The sequence below is a fragment of the Microcebus murinus genome, chromosome 5, assembly GCF_040939455.1.
Source record: "Microcebus murinus isolate Inina chromosome 5, M.murinus_Inina_mat1.0, whole genome shotgun sequence".
NCBI classification, from domain to species: Eukaryota; Metazoa; Chordata; class Mammalia; order Primates; family Cheirogaleidae; genus Microcebus; species Microcebus murinus.
Window position 1 is genome coordinate 78,743,534 of NC_134108.1, and position 25,195 is coordinate 78,768,728.

The 25,195-nt window shown below is 44.2% G+C and overlaps 1 protein-coding gene across 1 annotated transcript; it reads left to right on the plus strand.

Annotated features, from left to right (window-relative positions):
• Positions 1-1,080: 1,080 nt before the first annotated feature.
• On the plus strand, positions 1,081-6,428 carry LOC105857953 (KH homology domain-containing protein 1-like). Its single transcript, XM_076003573.1, has 4 exons — positions 1,081-1,410; positions 5,438-5,564; positions 5,723-5,905; positions 6,226-6,428. Exons 1-4 carry the CDS (start codon positions 1,081-1,083, stop codon positions 6,426-6,428), a joined length of 843 nt encoding a protein of 280 aa, XP_075859688.1.
• Positions 6,429-25,195: the final 18,767 nt, after the last annotated feature.

Here is a 25,195-nt window from a genome sequence, read left to right on the forward strand (position 1 = left end):
TACTATTCAGCTATAGGAAACAACGGTGATATGGCGCTTCTTGTTGGTTCCTGGATAGAGCTGGAACCCATTCTATTAAGTGAAGTATCCCAAGAATGGAAAGATAAGCACCACATGTACTCACGAGGAAATTGGTGTTAACTGATCAACACCTAAGTGGACATATAGGAGTAACATTTATGGGGGGGAGGGGATGGGTATATACATACATAATGAGTATGATGGGCACCAACTGGGGGATGGACACGCTTGAAGCTCTGACTCGAAGGGGAATGGGGGAACAAGGGCATATAGGTAACCTTAACACTTGTAACCCCATAATATGCTGGAAAAAAATAAAAGAAAAAAATTAAATAAATGTGAAGCTCAAAATTTGAAGAAATAAGAGATATACTTGTGCTTTTTGCTCTGAAGATATGTGATAAAATATTAGTTACCTATCAATCATTCTCCTTTCAAAAGTGGAATATTGCTCAGCCTCATCACTTAAAATGAGAAGTATGTACAAGGGACGAGAATCACATGGGACACATTTAACTGCAAGTAACAGGAAACACTGGTGAGCTGGATGTCAAGAAAGTACCCTGTTATTGCCAACAGCAGGAAGTCCAGGCATATTATGTAGGGGCTGAGATTCAGCTTCTTTGTGTTCCTCCCACAGTTTGTAGTCAGACTTTTTTTTCACAATACCAAGATCAAGTCAAAGTTGATGGTTCCCCTCCTGGGCCACCCGGGCTGGGGGCTTGCCAGCTTCCCTTTTTCAGTTTAATTGCATTCCCTACTCTAATTTTTTTTCTCAGGTTGCATTCTATCTTGTTTTTCCGCCTGGGCAGGAAGAAATTTTCTGTTTCCTGCACTTCTTTCCTTTGAGAAAAGGCAACCCTCTCCAGGAGGAGGCAGAAAGCCTGTGGGTGGGAGGGTGAGAGGAGGCCAAAGAAGGGCGAGGGGAAGGAAAGGGAGCCACAGAGGCCAGAGACTGAGATGGGGGGAGGACAGAGGGAGAGGCAAAGTGGGAGCAAGGGGCAGGAGGATGCTCGGGGCTCTAACTCTCTGGCCCTGTGCCACATGCTCTTCTAGGAGATGCACCTGGGATCTCATTATACTCGTCACCCGGGATCCCTCCTCAGGCCTCAGTCCCGCCACCCAACCCGCAACACACGGGGAAGGAAGTCTTGGGAAGGCCTCAAGCAGACAGGTCCCGCCAAGGTGGCCAAGCCGCCAGTCCCGCCTTCTCGCCTCCGGGGCCCGAGGTGGCGCCAAGTCTCGTCTTCTTCGCTCCCTGCGCGGACCCGCCTCCTGAGCGCGCGTCCTGTGGCGCCTCCACTGGGGGAGCAGCTGCGACACCAAAGCAGTGTGTGGTGCGGGGCTGTGGCAGGGGTTGCGGCCCCCAGCCCGTCCAACGGCCCGTGGGTCCTCCCCTTGCTCCCTACAGGTCCTGGGGCGCTGAGCTTCCCTCTCTGCTGAGGGAAGCGCCTTTTTTTTTTTTTTTTTTTTTTGCTAAGACAGGGTCTCCCTTTGTTGCCCAGGCTAGAGTGAGTGCCCTGGCATCAGTCAGCCTAGCTCACAGCAACCTCAAACCCCTGGGCTCAAGCAATCCTGCTGCCTCAGCCTCCGGAGTAGCTGGGACTACAGGCATGCGCCACCATGCCTGGCTAATTTTTTGTATATATATGTTAGTTGGCCAATTAATTTCTTTCTATTTATAGTAGAGAGGGAGTCTCTCTCTTGTTCAGTGGGGTTTCGAACTCCTGACCTCAGGCAATCTGTCCACCTAGGCCTCACAGAGTGCTAGGATTACAGGCGTGAGCTACCACATCTGGCACCAAGAATTGATTGGATGCCCCTAACTTTTAAGTGGTAACAGCAGCCTTCCCAAGAAACCCACCTAATTAACCTATCATGCATAGAAGTCTGAAGATTTATTCTTTTGGAAGAGACTAAACTTCTAAAACTCAAAGGAAAAAATACCCTTGGCCTCAATGACAAGGGAGACAGTCAGAGGGAAACCATAAACTGAGGGTTCTTAAGTATTCTCCAGAAAAATATTATCTTTGGAAGAAAAGTACGACACCAAGATTTTCAGATCCAGCTGTTGATGATACCAAGTAGATACTCCTACCCAAGACAATAAAACAAGATAAATATTCTGATAGCATCACTCTCCTTTGTAAAAATGTTGCTGTCCTCATCATTGTGTTTTGGTGCCCTCTAAAGGCCAAGCAAAAGTTTTCAAGCTTCACAAATTTTATTGACAGTTTTATCTGAATCCTCTGTAGTACAGAATTTCTCTGCCACCTAAGGAATGGCAAAACTCCCTGTGTGCTTTTCTCAGACTATAGCTACCGTTTAAATCTAACTTATTAATGTATTTTTTATTCTGCATCTGATTCCACTAACAAAAATTTCATGGCTATTCCTTTCAACACTTCAAAAGGCAGATTTTCTTCTACAGGTCCCTCCTGGAATTTGAATTTTCCTGACGATATTAATTCTGACCTTCAGTTTCTTCAAAATTGGACATTAACCCCAAATGACAAAAGACTTCTGACGTCACTGCAACAATGTGTTGGGGCTATCCTTGCTGTGTTAGTCTGTTATCTCTTCAGTGACTCCCAGGCCTTCGCTCAAGCAATCTTCACATATTGAAGGATTAATAATTGTCCTCCTATCGCTTTGATCAATGATACTGACACAGCCCTGATATAGGCTGTGCAACACTAAGGTACTGCTTTTTATGTAGACGGCAGGTCACCTGATCATTACACAAACCTATCCTGTGTAATATATCTTTAGACTATTTTATTATTGGTAGGAGCGTCGACTGTAGTTGATAGCCACAGATGAACGCTCACAGCGACTTTAGCTGACAGCCGTGATTTGACTTTTCTATTTTTTCACTTATCAAAATAAAATTGTGAACATTTAAAAATAACGCAATGAAAACATATATGTATATGTTACCTGTTCTTATATTTACCTGACAAGTAAAGCTGCCTGTAAAGTAAAACAAGCTGTCAGTGCTTTAAAGCTTTCCTCATCACACAGGAGCAAAACGGATTCGTCGTCAATGCACCGCACAAACTAGCATGGGGACTATGAGTGCCGGCTGTGGGCAAGGTTCCTTGGGCGGTGAGCGCGGTACCAAAGCGGTTAATAGTATTTTAAACATCTACTTCTACAGGAAACTGTTTCTCTGAGAATGATACTCCGAGACCTAAAACAAGGCAAGCACGGAGAGATATTAATCATTTCCTCTCTCTACATCTGCACTGCGGGAGCTACAATTCCAATAAGTAGGAATAATACAAGTAGGAAATGTAGTTCAAAATTTGTCTCTGGTCCTAACAGAAGTCATAAATGACAGTATTTTTTCTCCAGAGGTTCAATAAACTAGGTCCAGTAAAATTTCATGGTGGTCATGGATGATTGCATAGTCTTGGCTAGCCAAGAAGAACTTTGTTTTCTAGGAAATGGTGTTTGTAGCACCTTCCTAAAACATTCCTGGTCAGGTAGAACAGTATTGTGGCTTGGTTAAAAGAAAAGATTATCTGGCTCTCTAGAACAGATTCATTTGGAGTTTTGGACATGATTTCATGGCCTGGTTTTAAATCTAGGCCCTTGTACTTGCAGACTATTTATAGGATTAATAATTATTTTGTTTCGATTAGTTACCTGTATTGTAGTTGACCAGTGAACCCTGACTAGCTTAAATGCTACTGGGCAATCATTGTCTTTCCAGAGGATTCAACATCTCATTTTGCAAGAAAAGGTATATAGACACCAACTATATGAAGATGCAGTGTTCTCCCACTAACCTTTTTGTCAATGGCTTCTGAGAGTGATATGGATGTGCACCCCCCAGATTGAAGTCCTGAGGGCTGACTTTGTCTTTTTAGGTCCAAAGGGGAGGCTGAGAAGTGCAAAGCACCTAGGAGCTTGCAGTTGGAAGCTGACAGGTAAATTCTAATCATCCCTACCAAACATAAATATCTCTTGCTAAATACTTTTACCCGTTAAGACTACTCAGTGATTGTGACGGAAGATGTAGAAAGGCCAGTCTGTAACTATGTTTGAAGCCAGAGAGATACAATACTCTGTAATCAAGACCATATTAGCTGGCTGGGGGCAGTGGCTCACGCCTGTAATCCTAGCACTCTGGGAAGCCGAGGCCGGAGGATTGCTCGAGGTCAGGAGTTTGCAACCAGCCTGACCAAGAGCGAGACCACTGTCTCTACTATGAAATAGAAAGAAATTAATTGGCCAAGTAATATATATAGAAAAAATGAAGAGGGCATGGTGGCCCATGCCTGTAGTCCCAGCTACTCGTGAAGCTGAGGCAGGAGGATCACTTGAGCCCAGGAGTTTTAGGTTGCTGTGAGCTAGTCTGACGCCATAGCACTCACTCTAGCCTGGGCAAGAAAGTGAGACTCTGTCTCAGAAAAAAAAAAAAAAAGAAAGAAAGAAAAAGAAAAGGACCATATTAGCCTCCCTACCTCCTAAATACAAGTTACCAAGATAATCAGCATATTGTCCCATGTTAGAAAAGAGGCCACTGTTTCCCTAAACACTCCTTAGACTCACTTAGACACTCCTATAATTAGTTTTCTACAAATTTCCCTGTAAGGCTTTATTTTCCTGTGGTGTTTTCTGCCCCTTCATGCAGCCCATTCAATAAACCCATCGTTGTTTGACTACACATGTAAGGTCATCGCTTGGATGCTGGTACCTGTCCAGACTTAGAAAGTCCATTCCGGAGCCTTCCTGCTCCAATACCTTCTGTTCCTCAATTGTAGCCCTAGTTCATGGCCAGTAGATTTGCTTCAAAACTCTTTGAAATTAGCATGAAGAAAATTGTGGTTTCTAGGCATCAGAGAGGTGAGCACTGATGTGATTATTCAGTTTGGTATGAAAGGATTAAGCTCAGAGTAGACAGTTACATAGAATGGATTATCTTTTTTCTTTTTTTAATGAAACATAGTCTTCCATGTGTTGCCCTGTTATCAGCATAGCTCGCAGTCACCTGAAACTCCTGGGCTCCAGTGATCTTCTTGCATCAGCCTCCTGAGTAGCTAGGACTACAGACATGAGACACATGACCAGCTAAGTTTTTGTTTCTACTTTTAGTTGCCAGGCTAATTATTTTGTCTTTTAGTAGAGATGGGATCTCACTCTTGCTCAGGGTGGTGTGGAAATCCTGACCTCAAGTGATCCTCCAGCCTCGGCCTCCCAGAGTGCTAGGATTACAGGCGTGAGCCACCACGCCCAGCCTAGAATGGATTTTCTTGAGAGGAGCTACTGGGATTGGACGAGGATTCTAAGGTGGTTCAAGAGGCGGGTCCTTTAGGCACCTATATTTGGGAGAGGGCCTTGGCCCTTCTTCACTTTTTCCAAGTGCTTTTTCAACTAGCTGCTTGCAGTTGCCCCTTTTCTGAATCAGGTAGCAGCAGAGCGTGTGGACATGGAAACCAGTGCTCCCGGCAAGAAGCCATGGTGGACCGTGCCTGAAAACTTTCATGTTCCAATGGTATTTTATTTGGAAGAGGGCCAGGAGGAGCTTATCTTCGGTGAGTGGCTTTTGCCTTTTCCCTCTCCTTTATCCCGTCTTCTGATCTGCCCAAACTTTCCCACCTCCATCTGTCCTAGGTCTCTACCCCCAAGCCCACCTCCCACTCCCCAAGCACTGGTGGCTTACAGTCAGTCTTCTCACCTCTTATGCTCACAGGGCAGAGTGACACGTACCTTCGCTGCATCGAGGTGCACAGCTACACCCTCATTCAGCTGGAGAGTGGGTTTACAGCCACAGGCCAGACACGCGTCACTGTAGTGGGACCTTACAGTGCAAGGCAGTGGCTGTTGCACATGATGTCCCACGTGATAAGCCAGGACTCCTATCGTCAAGCCCAGGGTAGGTATCTGGCTGATCTGTGGTTGAGGTCTTAGTGGAGACTTGTCAGAGTTCCAAGGCATCTTGGGTTCTTGAAGAACCACCTGGGTGTCTTGGAATCCATGTGGTCCCGAGAGTCTTTTGGGAAGGGAAGGGCCCATTTTTTGTGGCATGTATTAATAATTGTTCAGGGAGGGGAAGATATTGAAGAGGTATAAATAGGTCACCTGGGAAGACCTGGGTGGGGTGACACCCCCACAGTGTCCCCATGTGTGTTCTGGCCTGCCCTTGGGCTCCAGTTGTGTGCCCTGTCTCAGCAGCCCTGGGCATTCTCCCCACAGGCCTCAAGATGCTGGAGCGTGTCCGGAGCCAGCCCCTGAGCAAGCGTGACCTGGAGACCCCCATGAGCATGGAGTCCGACACCGGGGACCTGTCATTGGCCAGCAGGATGAGTGGAACCATCTCTCTTAGTGTTCCGGAGGCTTCCCCTTACCGCCTGGCTGGTTGTTCTGGGTTCCATCTGAGTTCCCTCTATTGGGGATAAAGGACTGATCTCCCAAGGGGAGGTGATATATTAGGGGAAGTCTTGGCTTAGCATTTGAGAAAACCTTTAAAGACATTGTAAGATCTGTCTTCAGAACATGAATAAATCAACCAGTAAAGGCTTCCTAAATCTCCATTCCAGAACTTTCTGCCAAATGCCAAATCTACCTTTGGATCTCTCTACCCAAGATTATGGCAAGTTAAACATTTCCTTACTTGAACACTTCCTCTTAATCTGCTCTTTTTTCAGCATTCTATGTCTTACAGCTGGGCGATTTCAGTACTCCAGGAGAGAGATGATGGTGTCTTGGACCAGAGTGGAGGGGTCAAATGTTAGGAAATGTACATGGTCAGTTACTAAAGAAAAGTTGGAAAGGTCAGATTCATAGTGGAAAAACACTTTGAATCTGAGGAGAAGAAGAAAACAACCAAATCATTGTATTCTCAAAGCGAATATCATGTTTATTTATGAGTTGCTAATTTCAAGATTGATGGCTGATAATGTAGAGGGAAAACTTAATTTGTAAAAGGCATGTGCAGAAAAGTATATTCTGCTTTGATTCAGTTTTGCACCAAGAATGATCAAATTAACATTCTGTCTTCTGAAGGCCACAATTCTGATCTGTAAATCCCTGTCACCTAAGGTTTCTGTGTGGGCACATCCGAGGTACCATAATGTAGGAGTTAATATCTGAAACACTGGAGTGAGAGTACATTCTTTCAAATCCTAGCTCTACCAGTAAGTAGCTTTATGATGTTTGGTGGTTTACCGATTTCTCAGTGCATTGGTGTAACAGAAGAAATGGCTTGAAAATATATGAAAAATGTTTTCTGTCTCTTTAAAACATCCTTCACTCCTTTTGGAGAACTGGGACCTGTATTCCTTTTTCATGGCAGTGTTTGGGAGGGGCAGGGGAAGGTCATTTATTCTTGCCACCAGGAGATGGCTCAAGGGAATTGTCTGGGTGGAGGTCAGGAGCTAGGTTTAGCTGAAGGTGGGATGAATCCAGGTGGAGGTCAGGAGACTGTTTTAGCCATAGATGGGATTGATGAGAACCTTTAGAAGCTTTATTCTTCTGCTCAGAAGCAGGACATAGCATTTCAGACAGGAGTCTCCATGTTCCCCATTTGTCAGCAAATTAGTAAAACTCTTTCCTTCTGAAACAAATTGTCCTCAGTCTTCTGATGCTGCCACGGGACAAGTGCCACATTTTGGTAAATGTGGTTTTCTGATCTATAATAGAGACAACTATAATATAGACAACTATCTATAATAGAGACAACTATAATAGCAACTAACTCTGGACAATTTTTTTTTGGCCTAGGATTCCCAGAAGTTTTCTAATTGTGAAATTGTGCAATGCACACGTCCTACCAACAGTAGCGGCTGTGGTACCGAGATTCCACATGCCTTGTCACTGGGCTAACACTTTTGTGACTCTTTCTTGTAGGGAAAGCAGTAGTAAGAGACTATTTGCTAAATATATTTATTTATTCTGGATATTTAATATAAATGAAATCCTATATTTGTCTGAGGATTGATGAATTTCACTTGGCCACAAATATCAAACACTACACATTGCTAGCTACTTAGGAATACATTATAATTCAGAACCAAGGGGAAAAAAATTCCCAACCACGATCCAGGTACCCTCAATTATTTGTTATGGTTAGAGAATCCCCAAACCAAATTCCTAAGAAAGGCATTATCTTTTAATGTGTATTAGTCGGAACTCCTCTTGGGAAATTTTAAAATAAGGATCAGCTTGTACTTTAATTATGCTATCTCAGGTGTGCCTGTAGAGAATTTACTTAAAGACTATTATTTTCTAAATATTAAGCACCTGACTTAGTAGAAAAATGTGTGTATATATATTTTTAGGTTTCTTCATCTATGTAGAAAGAATATAAATGTTAGCACCAGGAGACTTGGGTTTCAGTTCTAACTCTGCCATTTATTGTTAATAATTAGACACCTAGTATAATTGTCTTTTTTTTTTTTTTTTTGAGACAGAGTCTCACTTTGTTGCCCAGGCTAGAGTGAGTGCCATGGCATCAGCCTAGCTCAAAGCAACCTCAAACTCCTGGGCTCAGGCAATCCTCCTGCCTCAACTTCCCAAGTAGCTGGGACTACACGCATGTGCCACGATGCCCGGCTAATTTTTTTCCTCTATATATTAGTTGGCCAATTAATTTATTTCTATTTATAGTAGAGACAGGGGTCTCGCTCTTGCTCAGGCTGGTTTCGAACTCCTGACCTCGAGGAATCCGCCTGCCTCAGGCTCCCAGGGGTGAGCCACCAGGCTCGGCCTAGTGTTAACTGTCTAAATGAGTTTCCTCACAGTAAAATGGGGATAACAAAAGTGTGGATTATATGAGCTGAGACATGTGGAAATGCCTTCTAAATTGACAGCTACCCGCTCTCCCACCATATTGTTATATTGTTATCATTGTTACATATTTGACCTTGGCTGAGAAGAAAATGTGGTGTGCTAATGTGTGAAGTCACCAGTCACCCCAGTTACACTTGACAGATTATGCTTACTTACTGGTAAATTGGTTAAGAACGTCTTGTGCTGCTCTTTTTTTTTTCTTTTTCTTTCTTTACCTTTTATTCCTGTTTTTTTGGAGACAAAGACTCAATTTGCCCCCTTAGCTAGAGAGCTCATTGCAAACTCAAACTCAGACTCTTGGTCTTAAGTGATCTTGGTCTTAAGTTATCTTCCGTTTTGGGCCTCCCAAGTGCTGGGATTAGAGGTGTGTGCCACTGTTCCCAGCCCTTTGTTCTGCTGCTGCTTTTTTTTTTTTTTTTTCTTTAAGTCTCACTCTGTTGCTGGGCTAGAGTGCCTTGGCATCAGACTAGCTCATGGCAACCTCAAACTCCTGGGCTCAATCGATCCTTCTCCTCAGCCTCCTGAGTAGCTGGGATTACAGGCATGTGCCACCATGCCAGCTCATTTTTTCTCTATATATTTATTAGTTGGCCAATTAGTTTGTTTCTATTTTTAGTAGAGACAGGGTCTTGCCCTTGCTCAGGCTGATCTCAAACTCCTGACTTTGAGCCATTCTCTGGCCTCTGCCTCCCAGAGTGCTAGGATTACAAGTTTGAGCCACCGAGCCCCGCCTGTCCTGGTGCCTCATGATGATCAAATATCTTAATTAATTCTGGAGTTATTTGGAGTTGAAAGAGAATATTGAAAGATTTTGAGGTCTTCAAAAACTGCCAGTAGAACTGGTTTACACATGATGGCCACTTTTTTTTTAATGGGAAAATGTTATTTTCTATAAGTTTATAAATACTATACTGAACAATTATTCAGCGAAACTATTTCTCTAGAAACTAATTGTTTTTTTTATGTGTGTTTGTGTGTGTGTGAAAGAGTCTCACTTTGTTGCTCAGGCTAGAGTGAGTGCCATGGCGTCAGCCTAGCTCACAGCAACCTCAAACTCCTGGGCTCAAGGGATCTTCCTGCCTCAGCCTCCTGAGAGGCTGGGCCCACAGGCATGTGCCATCAACCTGGCTAATTTTTTGTATATATATTTTTAGTTGGCCAATTAATTTATTGTATTTTTAGTAGAGACAGGGTCTCGCTCAGGTTGGTTTCGAACTCACGACCTAGAGCAATCTGCCCACCTCAGCCTCCCAGAGTGCTAGGATTAGAGGTGTGAGCCAGAATGCCCAGCCTCTAGAAACTAATTGTTTGGTATTATTTAGTCCTGAGGCCTAGCACATTGCCATATAGCAGGCCCTCAATACTTATTTGTTGAGTATATCAATGAAAGTCTTTTTAATGGCTAGGAATTTATTCTAATATTGGGGGAAATAAGAACCTATAAAAAGCATGAAGCACATTCCAGGTTGCTGGACATAAGCAAAATAAATGTCCATACCTAATCTTTGCACAATAATCAACACTGATCTTACAAAAACATTCCTAGGGAAGATTTTCATGGTTGCCAAAGGTAGTACAGTATTCCTAACTCCATTCAAACTTCTGACATGACAATCATGGCTCTGTGTTACTTGTTTTCATTACACAATTACCAGTAAACTCTTTTCTCACTATGGGTCTGTATATACTTCAGTTGGGTTTAAGATATCTGAGCTTTCATTCTCTGCAAGTAATGGTCCCACTGAAGGTTGCTTCTCTGAAGCCTTCTATGGAGGAGACTGTTAAAAAAAGGCTTATGGGATTTCTTTTTGCCTATCATGTTATCTGCTATTTAATAGGTGCAATATTTTTTATTTTCCTAAATAAAGAATCTACTTAAGCGTTACCAAAATATGTTGTCTTGTCTGGAACTTCTTTTTCCTTAAGCGGTAATTGGATATCCACTAGGGCATTTTAATTTAAATTACAAAATTTTTTAAAAGGCAATATCTTCATAGGGTTCAAAATTGAAAACGTGCTTTAAGTGAAAGAGATACCCTCCAAACACTGTCCTTCAGCCATACAGTTTCATTCCTAAATTTGTTTCTGATTTCTTGTATTTATCTTTAGTATCCAGATAAATGTACACACATACACAATATTTTCTTCTTTTTTCTGTACAAATGACATCATAGAATATACTCTTTAGCACCTTGGGTTTTTTTGTTTTTTCTTTTAGATAATAATATATCTTGCAGAAGGTTTCATTTTAGAGCATAGACACTTTCTCCTAATTTCTTAATGCTACATAGTATTCCACTGTATGGATATGAGATTCAACCCATTCATATCAGTGGACTTTTAGGTTATTTCCAATCTCTTGTAACAAAAACTACTACAGTACTGCAATGTGCATACATCATTTTGTCATTTATTTGTGAGATAAATTGCTAAAAGTGCATTAATGGATGGATATAGTCATGTTTCCTTGCTTAGATGTGGACCCATTTATACTTGTACAATGTATGGATTACTATAACTGTTTGCTGATATCCTCAGCCACAGTGAGTATTAAATGTTTTTAATGTTTTTTAGTCTGATAGATGAAAAATGGTTTCTTAATGCAGTTTAACTTGCATTTATTTTATCACAAGTGGCAGTTAATATCTTGTCATGTTTATAAAGGCAATTTATACTGAACTTTCTATGAATTGTTTATTCAGGCTGTTGTTCATTGGGTTGTTATTGATTTGTAGTACCTTTTTTTTTTTTTTTTCTAAGACACAGAATCTAGCTTTGTTGCCCAGGCCAGAGTGAATGCCGTGGCATCGGCCTAGCTCACAGCAACCTCAAATTCCTGGGCTCCAGCGATCCTACTGCCTCAGCCTCCTGAGTAGCTGGGACTACAGGGAGCGCCACCATGCCTGGCTAATATTTTGTATATATTTTAGCTATCCAGCTAATTTCTTCCTATTTTTAGTAGAGATGGAAGTCTTGCTCTTACTCAGGCTGGTCTTGAACTCCTGACCTTGAGCGATCCTCCCACGTCAGCCTTCGAGATAGCTAGGATTACAGGTGTGAGGTACTGCTCCCAGCCTGTAGTACCTCTTGACATATTATAAAAATCAGTGCTTTGCTTGTAATAGGAGTTGCAAGTATTTCTTTCCAGTTTGTCATTTGTTTTTTGCTTTACTTTGGTGGTATTTGCCATGTAGACATTTTTGATATTTATGAGGATTAATTCATATGTTTTAAGTAATGGCCTTTGTAGTTTATTTCATTCTTAGGAAGGTCTACCTCATTCCATACTATAATACTTTAGTAGTATTGATTTCGTAGAATTGATACTTCATATTCAGTTGTTAGTTATGGTTCAAATTGATTTTACTTTTTTAAGAGTTGGGGTCTTGCTCTGTTGCCCAGGCTAGAGTGCAGTGGTGTAATCATAGCTCACTGCTACATAGAACTCCTGGGATCGAGCAATCCTCCCTTCTCAGCCTCCCTAAGTGGTTACAGGTGTGAGCCACTGGGCAGGGCCCCAATTGATTTTTAAATGGCTTACCTGTTTATCCCAACATCATTGATTAAGTGGTCTTTTCTATGCTAATCTGAGTTGTCTCCTTTATTAAATTTTAAGTTTCTTTGAGTTTTTAGGACTATTTTTGGTTCTGTATTCCATTGATAAATATTTCTATACATGCATCAGTAAACACATTCTAATTTATTGAAGTTTTATAATATTAGTAGCTGGATAGGACTAATCCTTTTTCATGCTTGTTTGTGGTATAACTTATGGTTTAGGAATCATTTTTACTTTTTTTTTTTTTTTTGAGAGAGGGGCTGGCTCTGTTTCCCAGTCTCCAGTGGCGTGGTCAGATCTCACTGAAACCTCCAACCATAGGCCTGAAGTGATCATTCCACCTCCGCCTCCCAAGTAGCTGGGACTACAGGCACACGCCACCACACCCTGCTAATTAAACATTTTTTGTAGACATAGGATCTGGCTATATTACCCAGGCTAGTATTGAACTCCTGGGCTCAGAGGATCCTCCCATCTTGGACACCCAAAGTGCTGGGATTATAGGTGTGAGCCATCATGTTCTGCTCATTTTTACATTTTTGAGTGGTTTAAAAAATCAAGAAAAGAAGAGGAATCAAGATGAGGGACAAGAAACACCACCAGACAGAGTGTCTCTGCAGAAAAGACAGATTCTAGCAGAAATTAGAAGAAAGAAGCAAGAAGACGAGCATACAGCAGACGGGGGTTGGAAGGAGGGGTACCTGAGACCGAGGGAGGCTCCTAGGGAGGAGGTCGCTGAGGAGAACTGGAAGCTGGGATCGCCAGAGCAGCCCGGAGACCAGTGGGAAGGGTAGGTGGATGGGCCAAGTTTCCCCTCCCCTGCATTTTGGACTGCTGGTGGGCTCCCCAGCGTGTGGAGAGACCTGCGGACACCATCCCAGAGACGGCCGCCGCCAGTGAGCGGTGAGCCAGTAGGGGACGCTGCACGTCTGTGTACACAGACCTGAGCCGAGCGGCAGGTGCCATATTGCCTCCTCATCCCTTCCGCCAACCCTACCCGTGGCTGCCCAGAGAGACAATATAGCCACCAGCCAGAGGCACCTCCAGAGAATGGGACCTTCCCTTTTGGGGACCTACAGCTGACTAAGGGGAACTCAGACTGTGATCTCCCTACCTGCCAGCCCTCCCAAGTGCTGCGAGCACGGATCCCAGGAGAAAAGGGCAGACCCTGCAGCTGAGAGACATAGACCAGGCTTGGGCTCCCTGTGGGTGAATTGGGACTGGCACTCCTCTCCCTGGTGAGGATATAGTTTGAACTCTGGGGTCCAGAAGTCAGGCCTGAAGACCAGATCCCATGCACCGAGGTCTAGCATCATTGCCCGGGGCACAGAAGGGATATAGGTGAACAGCCTACTGAGGTGTGTGTGCCTTCAGGGGCAGATCAGCATCCTAGAGGGCAACCCTCCTCCCAAAAGGAGGCTGTGAGCCCAGCCCAGGTGGCATTCCTGTGCAGGGAACCTCCCTGCCGGCATGACAGGCAGGGGAGGCCTGGTGGCATGTGGTCTGGCCTGTTGGCAGAGGCCCAGGTTTAGCGGCGGAGTTGAGGAGGGTGGAAAGAAGCGAGGCCTGCTCCAGACTGCAGGTCTCAGACAGCCCCACCCCCACACGCAGACTTTCTGAGTCAGCAGGGCCATTCCAGCCCCGCCCTGACAGCTTTTCCTGGAAGCACAGAACAGAACTTTGACCCCTACTATGGGAAATGGTGGTGCCTCAGGGCAGGTTTATCCAACCCAGCTCCGCCCAGACTCTCTCCTAGATCAGCCCTCCCTAAGGGGGAGAAAAGGACACACCTGGAATTCCCAGGGCACCACCGACCACCTGAGGCACTAGAGTGCCTCTCTACAGGAACGAGAGCTGATAACAGGCCACAAAAACAAGAGCATAGCCTGTTCCTCCAAGCAAGTGCCACCTACTGACAGGGAGGACATTCTGCACACCCTTTTCACGGCACCTACTGACTCATTATACAGGGAGTGGTCAAATCTCACCCACAGACACAACCTACCGGCTCAGGAACTAAACAAGGCGTGTGAATACCCAAACGAAAACCTAAAGGAAAGAAGCAACAACTGATGGACATGGGAAGAAATCAGCAAAGGAACTCAGGAAATATGAAGAACCAAATGGAAAACACACGCCCAAAGAGGAGCACCAGCCCCCTAGAAACAGACACCAACCAAAATCAGGCAACCAAAATGACAGAAGAGGAATTTCGAATGTGGATCATAAAAAAATCCAACGACCTGCAAGAACAGCTCAATAACCAACACAAAGAAACCACAAAAAGCCTCCAGGACCTGGAACAAAAGTTCACTAAAGAAATCGACACAATGAAGAAAAGTTTAACTGAACTCCTGGAAATAAAGAATCAATTCAGGGAACTACAAAATACAGTGGAAAGTCTCAAGAATAGGGTAGATTAAACAGAAGAAAGAATCTCAGAGATTGAAGATAACACCCTCAAATTAAATAATTCAGTCACAGAGATAGAGCAGAGAAACGAGAAAAAGAGCAAAGACTACAAGAGATGTGGGATTATGTGAAGAAACCTAATGTGAGGGTCACAGGGTTACCAGAAGGGGAAGAAGACAACACTAAAGGGTTACAAGCTGTTTGATGATATAATAGAGGAAAATTTCCCAGGCCTTGCTAAAAATCTTGATATACAGGTTCAAGAAGCTCAGGGGACCCCTGGGAGATTCAATGCAAACAGGAAGATATCACGACATGCAGTCATCAGACTGGACCAAAATATCAACTAAAGAGGCCCTTCTAAGAGCTGTAAGACAAAAGAAGCAAGTAACATACAAGGGAAAGCCAATTTGAATAACACTAGACTTCTGTACTGAGACTTTACAAGCAAGGACAGACTGGGGCCCCATTCTCACTCTTCTGAAACAAAACAATGCCCAGCCTAGAATCTTATTCCCTGCAAAACTAAGCTTCGTATATGAAGGAGAAATAAAGACATTCTCAGACAAGCAAAGTCTCAGAGAATTCACCATGACAAGACCAGCTCTACAAGAAGTACTCAAAACAGTGCTATGCACGGAACACCATAATAAAAACTCACGAATATAAAAACAACCAAAACCCATAGATTAAAGGCCAGATATTCTAATGGCTCAAGAGAAAAATCAAAGCAACAACATCCAACCCAACAGAATGAACAGTAATCTACCTTACCTATCAGTTCTCTCAATAAATGTGAATGGTTTAAACTCTCCACTCAAGAGACATAGGCTGGCTGAATGGAGAAGAAAATACAGGCCAAGTATATCCTGTCTGCAGGAAACACATCTAACCTGCAAGGATGCATATAGACTAAAAGTAAAAGGGTGGAGATCAGTATTCCAGGCAAGTGGAAGCTAAAAGAAGGCTGGTGTGGCAGTTCTAATTTCAGACAATTTAGTTTTTAAACCAACAAAAGTAGTGAAAGACAAAGAGGGTCATTATATAATGGTGAAGGGCACAGTTCAACAAGAAGAGATAACAATTTTAAATATATATGCACCCAACTTAGGTGCACCCAGATTCATAAAGCAAACCTTACTGAATCTAAGCAAATGGATTAATAGCAACTCCATAATCACCGGAGATTTCCAAACCCCACTGATGGCACAAGACAGATCCTCCAAACAGAAAATTAATAAAGAAATAATGGACTTAAACAAAACTCTAGAACAATTGGGTCTGATTGACATTTATAGGACATTCTACCCAAAATCCACTGAATATACGTTCTTCTCATCAGCTCAAGGGACATTCTCTAAAATTGATCATATCCTAGGACACAAAGTAAATCTCAAGAAATTAAAAAAACCCGAAATCATACCGTGTACCTTCTCAGATCACAGTGGAATAAAACTAGAAATCAACCCTAACAGAAACTCACATTTCTACACAAAGATGTGGAAATTAAACAACCTCCTACTAAATTATTACTTCATAAATGAAGAAATCAAGATGGAAAAAAAAATTCTATGAAGAAAATGACAATGGAGAGACAAGCTATCAAAGCCTCTGGGACACAGCTAAAGCAGTTCTGAGAGGAAAGTTTGTCTCCATAAATGCCTATAACCAAAAGTCAAAAAGATCACAAATAGACAATCTAATGAAAAGACTCAAAGACCTGGAAAAAGAAGAACAGACCAACCCCAAACCCAGCAGAAGAAGTGAAATCAACAAGATTAAATCAGAACTAAACGAAATTGAAAACAGGGAAGCTATTCAGGAGATTAATAAAACAAAAAGTTGGTTCTTTGAAAAAATGAACAAAATTGACATCCCATTGGCTAAGCTAACGAAAAGCAGAAAAGAGAAATCTCTAATAAGCTCCATCAGGAACAAAAAAGGAGATATCACAACTGATCCCAAAGAGATACAAGATATAATTTATGAATACTACAAAAATCTTTATGCGTACCAACTGGAAAATGTGGAGGAAATGGACAAATTTCTAGAAATACACAGCCTCCCTAGGCACAACCAGGAAGAAATAGATTCCCTGAACAGACCAATCTCAAGAGGTGAAACAGAATCAGCAATTAAAAATCTCCCTAAAAAGAAAAGTCCCTGTCTAGATGGTTTGACACCTGAATTTTACCACACTTACAAAGAAGAACTAGTACCTATCTTGCAGAAACTATTCCACAACATCGAGAAGAACGGAAACCTCCCGGACACCTTTTATGAAACAAATATTACTCTGATACCAAAACCAGGAAAGGATGCAACAAAAAAAGAAAACTACAGACCAATATCCCTAATGAATATAGATTCAAAAATGTTCAACAAAGTCTTAGCTAACAGAATCCAGACGCTTATGAAAAAAATATTCCATCACGACCAAGTGGGCTTCATCCCAGGGATGCAGGGATGCTTCAACATACGTTAATCTATAAATGCAATTCACCACATAAACAGAAGCAAAAACAAAGACCACATGATTCTTTCAATAGATGCAGAAAAAGCTTTTGACAAAATTGAAACCCTTTCTTGATACGAACATTAATAAAATAGGCATAGAAGGGACATATCGAAAAATGATACAAGCCATATATGACAGACCCATAGCCAACATCATACTGAATGGGGAAAAATTGAAATCATTCCCACTTAGAACTGGAACCAGACAAGGATGCCCACTATCTCCACTTCTGTTCAACATAGTGCTGGAAGTCCTGGTTACAGCTATGAGACAGGAAAGTGGAATGAAAGGTATCCAAATAGGGGCAGAAGAGATGAAATTTTCACTGTTTGCTGATGATGTGATATTATATTTAGAACAACCCAAAGATTCAACCAAGAAACTGCTGGAGCTGATAAATAAATTTAGTAAAGTCTATGGATACAAAATCAATACACAGAAATCAGAGGCATTCACATACGCCAACAACAATCAAATTGAGAACCAAATCAAAACCTCAATTCCCTTCACAATAGCAACAAAGAAATTAAAGTACCTAGGAATATACTTAACCAAGGACGTAAAAGACCTCTACAGGGAGAAGTATGAAACACTGAGGAAGGAAATAGCAGAGGATGTAAACAGATGGAAATCCATATCATGCTCACGGATTGGCAGACTCAACATCATTAAAATGTCTATACTACCCAAACTGATCTACAGATCCAATGCAATACCTATTAAAATCCCATCAGCATTCTCCACAGATATAGAAAAAATAATTTTACGCTTCGTATGGAACCAAAGAAGACCACAAATATCAAAAGCAATTCTAAGCAACAAAACAAAATGGGAGGTATTAATATGCCAGATATCAAACTATACTACAAAGCTGTAGTAATTAAATCAATCTGGTATTAGCACAAAAATAGGAATATTGACCAGTGGAACAGATCTGAGAATCCTGATATAAAACCATCCTCATATAGCCATCTAATCTATGACAAAGCAGACAAAAACATACCCTGGGGAAAAGAATCCCTTTTCAATGGTGCTGAGAAAACTGGATAGCCACCTGTAGAAGGCTAAAGCAGGACCCACACCTTTCACCTCTCACAAAAATCAACTCACGCTGCATAATAGACTTAAACCTAAAGTATGAAACTATTAGAATTCTAGAGGAAAAAGTTGGAAACACTCTTCTAGACATTGGCCTAGGCAAAGAGTTTATGAAGAAGTCCCCAAAGGCAATCACAGCAGCAACAAAAATAAATAAATGGGACATGATCAAACTACAAAGCTTCTGCACAGCCAAAGAAATAGTCATGTAAGTAAACAGACAACCTACAGAATGGGAGAAAATTTTTACATGCTACGCATCCCATAAGGGACTGATAACTAGAATATACTTAGAACTCACGAAAATAAGCAAAAAAAAAAAAAAAAAAAAAAAAAAAAAATCAAATAACCCTATTAAAACGTGGGCAAAGGACTTGAACAGAAACTTTTCTAAAGAAGACAGAAGAATGGCCAACAAACATATGAAAAAATGCTCAACATGTCTAATCATCAGGGAAATGCAAATCAAAACCACAATGAGGAATCACTTAACTCCAGTGAGAATGGCCTTTATCAAAAAATCTCCAAACGATAAATGCTGGCATGAATGCGGAGAGAGAGGAACACTCCTACACTGCTGGTGGGACTACAAACTAGTTCAACCTCTGTGGAAAGCAATTTGGAGATACCTTAAATCAATACAAGTGAATCTACCATTTGATCCAGCAATCCCATTACTGGGCATCTACCCAAAAGATCCAATGACACTCTACAAAAAAGACACCTGCACTCGAATGTTTATAGCAGCACAATTCATAATTGCAAGGCTGTGGAAACAGCCCAAGTGCCCATCAATCCAAGAATGGATTAATAAAATGTGGTATATGTATGCCATGGAGTACTATTCAGCTCTAAGCAACAATGGTGATATAGCACATCTTATCTTTTCCTGGTTAGAGCTGGAACCCATACTACTAAGTGAAGTATCTCAAGAATGGAAAAACAAGCACCACATATACTCACCAGCAAACTGGTATTAACTGAGCAGCACCTAAGTGGACACATAGGTACTACAGTAATAGGGTATAGGGCAGGTGAGAGGGAGGAGGGGGGCAGGTATATACATACATAATGAGTGAGATGTGCACCATCTAGGGGATGGTCATGCTGGAAAATCAGACTTGTGGGGGAAGGGGGAAAGGGCATTTATTGAAACTTTAAAATCTGTACCCCCATAATATGCCGAAATAAAAAAAAAAGTGTGGTTCGGTGCCTTTGGCTCTGAATGTTCTTTGTGTATATATGTTACTAATGTAGATGCAGGTGGCAAGGCAGGTACATTAAGAGGAAAAAGACTCCCTCTATCCTGTTTTTTTTTTTTTGTTTGTTTGTTTTTTTGTTTGTTTTTTGAGACAGAGTCTCAGTTTGTTTCCCAGGCTAGAGTGAGTGCCATGACATCAGCCTAGCTCACAGCAACCTGAAACTCCTGGGCTCAAGTGATCCTTCTGCCTCAGCCTCCCAAGTAGCTGGGACTACAGGCATGTGCTACTATGCCTGGCTAATTTTTTGTACATATAATTTTAGTTGGTCGATTAATTTCTTTCTATTTTTCGTAGAGACGGGATCTAACTCAGGCTGGTTTCCAACTCTTGACCTCCAGCAATCCTCCTGCCTGGACCTCTCAGAGTGCTAGGATTACAGGCGTGAGCCACCATGACCAGCCCCTCTACCCTTTTTTCATTCAGCATTGAGGAATAGATTGTGTGTGTGTGTGTGTGTGTGTGTGTGTGTGTGTGTGTGTGTGTGTAGAGAGGCAGGGAGGAGGCATTTTCCAGTGAAACATTATCATGTAAAAATAACACTAGCAATAGTTTATGTCTAGTAGTCTTCAAATACTACTCTCTCTCTCTCTCTCTCTTTTTCTCTAATTCTTACAAGAAAAAGATGATGTTCTTTTTCAGGCTGGAAAACTCAGGCTCATATAAATAAGTTGCCTAAGATCACACAACTTGTTAGACCAGGGTTGGTGAGGGAAAAATTAAAAAAACAGAGAATAAAAAATATTATTTATTTATTTATTTGAGACAGAGTCTCACTGTGTTGCCCAGGCTAGATTGAGTGCCCTGGCGAGGCCTAACTCACAGCAACCTCAATCTCTTGGGCTCAAGCAAATAATCCTACTGCCTCAGCATCCTAGTAGCTGGGACTACAGGCATGCACCACCATGCCTGGCCAATTTTTTCTATATATATTAGTTGGCCAATTAATTTCTTTCTATTTATAGTAGAGGCGGGGGTCTCACTCTTGCTCAAGCTGGTTTGGAACTCCTGACCTAGAGCAATCCGCTGTCCTCAGCCTCCCAGAGTGCTTGGATTACAGGCGTGAGACACCGCGCCCGGCCGATTATTATTAAAGTAAAATTAAAAAAAAGAGATTACACAACTTGCAAATGACCAAATCGGGATGCTAACCAAGGTTGGCTCTAGTATTCCACATACTGCTCCCCAATTTGTTCCCACTTCCCCTCTCACAACAGCCTTAGCCAATTGTGAAGGCTGTCCTGCACCTCCAGCAGTTCTCTTCTGTACATATGTCAGCCAGGTACCATGTTTCCAGGAAAATAAGACCTACACATATAAATAAGCCCTAGAAGGATTTCTAAGCATTTGCCCAATATAAGCCCTACCCCGAAAATAAGACCTAGTGATGTGTGTGGCTACACAGCCTATCTGCACAACCCATGCATTTCCTGGCGGACAGGTAAGGAGCAGCCCTTCTCACCTGCCCCATGAGAGCTCTATTGCTACACATGAGAGATTAGGGCCAATCGTTCCATAGGAAATAGAGTCGAAAGAAATTTAGGATGGAATTCGGAGTTTGGAGAGTTATGATGATGTTCCTGAAGAAGACGACTTAACTATATTTGAATAAATGTAGATTGTTGTACCATACTTAAAAAAATAACACATCCCCTGAAAATAAGCCCTAGGGTGTGTTCTTGAGGAAAAATCTATATAAGACCCTGTCTTATTTTCGGGGAAATACGGTACCATGGAAATCCAGAGTTATGTGAGTGTGGGGTGCAGTGATCTGCCACTATCTGTACCTCAGTCTCTTGAACCACAACATAAATGGTCGCCACGTGCCAATTTATTTACTCCGTTCCCTAAACGGGTGAGGCTGGTGAGCCTGGAGCCACCTAAACGCGGAGGTGGTTCCACAGCACAGGGACGGGGCTCGCTCTCTGCTACTCACGGACCCGCCCAGCTCCGACTGCCACTGCTCCGCTGGTCCACGCGATCCCCAAGGGTGACCCGACACCTGGGGCAGGAGAAGCTGGAAGCCCGGCCTCGCTTGGCACAGGGGCGCCTGGGCGAGCCGAGCGGAGAGGGCGGCCGGGGCGGCGCCCACCTGCCTTACAGTTTCGGGAGAGCCGCCGCGCCTGGGTAGCCGCTCTCTGTGCATCTCGCTCCGTGTCCCAGTTGGGCCAGTAACATTGAATGTCCGAATCGGCGGGATCTGCTAACTTAGACAGGGCTCCGACCTTGGGGCCACGGAGCCTTGGACCCAAGTGCAAGTTCCCTTTTCTCCAAACCCGCTGAGGGGCCTGTTTTTCCGAGGGAAGTCACGATTTGAGCCGACACTCGCCCCTGCGCCCCCGCCGGGCTCCGCGCGCCTTCGTGGGTCCCCAGGAGGGCAGGAGGCCGCGGACGCGGAGAAAGAGCAGGGCCGCCCAGAGGACCTGGGGGCTTGGAGGGTGGACAGTGGGATCCTCAGAGGCGGCGCGGGTTCCGTTGTTCAGCCTTCTAGCTGCACCCCTGTTTCCAGGCTCCCACCATTTGTCACCCACTGAGCGTCTCCCTGGCGTCCCGGCCCGGCCCCACTGGCCCCGACGCGTGGTTGCTGGAGCCCTCGCGACTCCGTCTGCGGCCTGGGGAGCGCGCCGGGGCCGGAGAGCGCAGGGGGCAACCGCGTGGCAGAGGCGGCGACAGGGAGCACCCCTGACGGCGACGGCCCGTGGAGAGGAGAGACGGGGAGCGGGCGGGCCGGCGGGCGGCGTCGCTAGGTCGGGGCGAGTCCGAGCGGCGGGGCGGGAGAGGCGGGTCCGCGGCCGCGTAAAAGGAGGCGGAGCCGCTGCCCCTTCCCCGCCGCGTCGGGATGCCGCTCCGATTCGATCCTCTCCGCCACCGGTTCCCGGAGTTTGGTCGTGTCCATAGTACACACCCGATACCAGGGAACCCACAGTTGTTTTACCTCGAATCCTGGATGTTTCCATTCTTGTTCGGTGAGTGAGCCGGGAGCTCAGACCCTCCGAGGTCCCGCAGGCCGCCCGTCGTCCCACGCAGCCTACGGTGCTCCCCTTGCGGGGCGGCCTCGACACGGTGCCCCTTGAAATGTCCTGGAATCCTAGACTATCCTCTCTGGTCCAGTCCGGGATGACCCAACCCGGAATACCCCTTTCCTTCGCGCCCTGAACCTCTCTGCTCCCGTCGTCATCCGGTCCCCTCCTGCCTGCGGGTCCTGCAGGACGCGGGAGCGGGAGGGTGGCGGCTGCCCTCGCTCCTGACCCAGCGCACCCTTCTTTGCCAAGGCGAGAATGCAGAAATGGGGACGGTTCTCAGAAGATTGTTCGCTGTCTTCGTCGTGATCGAAAGGTTTTCAAGACGCGGATTCGTAATTAACATTTATGGATGGCCGTTGTCCCAGACCCGCGTGCTGCTCCTGCTTGGGACAATGTCTTTGCAGCTTTGCCTCCGCAGAAATCGAGGTGAACGGATTTGGGGGCGCTGGTAGGGAAAGCTGCATTCACCCAGGGGCCCTGAAAGGTGGGTTTCGCTTCCTGCATCTTTTAGGGTCACTTAGTTGTGACCTGGTTCCTTAGTCTGAGGGCCTGAGATAGTTCTAAAAACAAGGAAACAATCACTAAGTCTAACGAGTGCGTCCTGGCTTTTGAGTGAAATGTGGCTGGGAAGGGAGACTGTGGCCAGACCCAAAAGTGGGAAATCTGGCATATTTGTGCACTCCAGCTTTAGAATTCCCCTGGAAATCTCTAGGGCAGCTCCTCTGGTGGACTGTCTTCCACGGAATCTCTCTTGTGGGATAGCCAGGTCACTTGCATACACCAGGACAGCGAATCTCAAACTGTGTCCCTTCAAGGAGCAGAATCAGCATCACCTAGGAACTTGTTAAAAATGCAAACTCGGCATCCACCCCAGACCAGCAGAATCAGAAACCCCCAGGTGGGTGAGCAGGAACACAGCAATGAGTGTTTTAACAAGCCCTCCAGGTGATTCCTGTGCACAGGAAAGTCTGAAAATCACTGGGCTAAGGTCACCTCCACCAAGCAGGCACCTCACCAGCTGCTTTCTTTTTAGCCTGTGCGCGAGTCAGGAGGCTGCAAACTTCTCCGTGGGCCTGCAGGTGCTCCGTTTAAGGCTGGGTCCTGGCGGCATCTGGGGATCAGGATGGCATTGCTTGCAGAAGGACTGTTGGCCTGGAGATCAGGAGGTCCCCACTTCTGTTTGTGCCATGAATGGAAAGGTGGGGATGAAGAGAGGGGGGTAGGGGTCAGGTGTTCTTAATTCTGTATATGGTTTAAGTTATTGCAACCTCCAGCTTTTTTTTTTTTTTTTTTTTTTTTTTTTCTTGACATTAACTGGACCTGGGGACAACCTCCAGCTTTTAAGTGAAGTCCTATTACTTTATAATAAATAATTTGTATTAGTTTTGTGTTGAGTATTCCTTCCAGAGTAAGAAGAGGAAGAGAAAAAACATTTTCAGGGCTGGCATGGTGGCTCACACCTGTAATCCCAGCACTTTGGAAGGCCAAGTTGGGAAGATACTTTGAGGCCAGGAGTGTGAGATCAGCCTGGCTAACGTAGGGAGACCCCTGTCTCTACAAAAAAATGTTAAAAATTAGGCAAGTGTGGTGGCACCCACCTGTAGTCCAAGCCACTCAAGAGGCCAAGTCAGGAGGATCCCTTGAGCCCAGGAATTCAAGGTTACAGTGAGCTATGATCATGCCACAGCACTGCAGCCTGGAAGACAGAATGAGACCCTGCCTTTAAATAAAGAAATTAAAACATTTTTTTCAAGAATGGTGACTCAAGCCTGTAATCCTAGCACTTTGGGAGGCCAATGCAGGAGGTTACATTGAGTCTAGGATTTTGAAGATCATAGCATATGGTGAGCTATGATTTTGCCACTGCATTCCAGCCTGGACCACATAGCAAGACTCTGTCTTTTTTTTTTTTTTTTTTTGAGACAGAGTCTCGCTTTGTTGCCTAGGCTAGAGTGAGTGCCGTGGCGTTAGCCTAGCTCACAGCAACCTCAAACTCCTGGGCTCAAGCAATCCTTCTGCCTCAGCCTCCCAAGTAGCTGGGACTACAGGCATGGGCCACCATGCCTGGCTCATTTTTCTATATATATTAGTTGGCCAATAAATTTCTTTCTATTTATAGTAGAGACGGGGTCTCGCTCTTGCTCAGGCTGGTTTCGAACTCCTGACCTCGAGCAATCCGCCCGCCTCGGCCTCCCAGAGAGCTAGGATTACAGGCGTGAGCCACCGCCCCTGGCCAAGACTCTGTCTTTTAAAAAAAAAAAAAAAGGAAAGAAAGAAAAGAAAAAAATAGTAGTTTTGGCTCATCACAGTGTTGGGGATGTGAGTGAAAATTTTTTGGAAAATTCCTCAACCCTACCCCATTGGTGCAGATCCACATTCCACACTCCTCTTTCTTGCCTGGGTCCATACCAGTAAGAGCAGAGAGTGTCAAGGAGGGAGTTGTGTGTCATGTCAGATTCTGCCCAGCAGTACCGTCAGATGAGGACAGCAATTGGCTCCCTGTTTT

Bases quoted from the DNA above. Each gene is read 5' to 3' on its own strand.
- LOC105857953 (XM_076003573.1), top strand. From the start codon at position 1,081: ATGCACCTGGGATCTCATTATACTCGTCACCCGGGATCCCTCCTCAGG. The intron at 1,411-5,437 runs GTCCTCCCCTTG...TTTCTGAATCAG, and splicing joins GCCCGTCCAACGGCCCGTGG to GTAGCAGCAGAGCGTGTGGA. The intron at 5,565-5,722 runs GTGAGTGGCTTT...TTATGCTCACAG, and splicing joins CCAGGAGGAGCTTATCTTCG to GGCAGAGTGACACGTACCTT.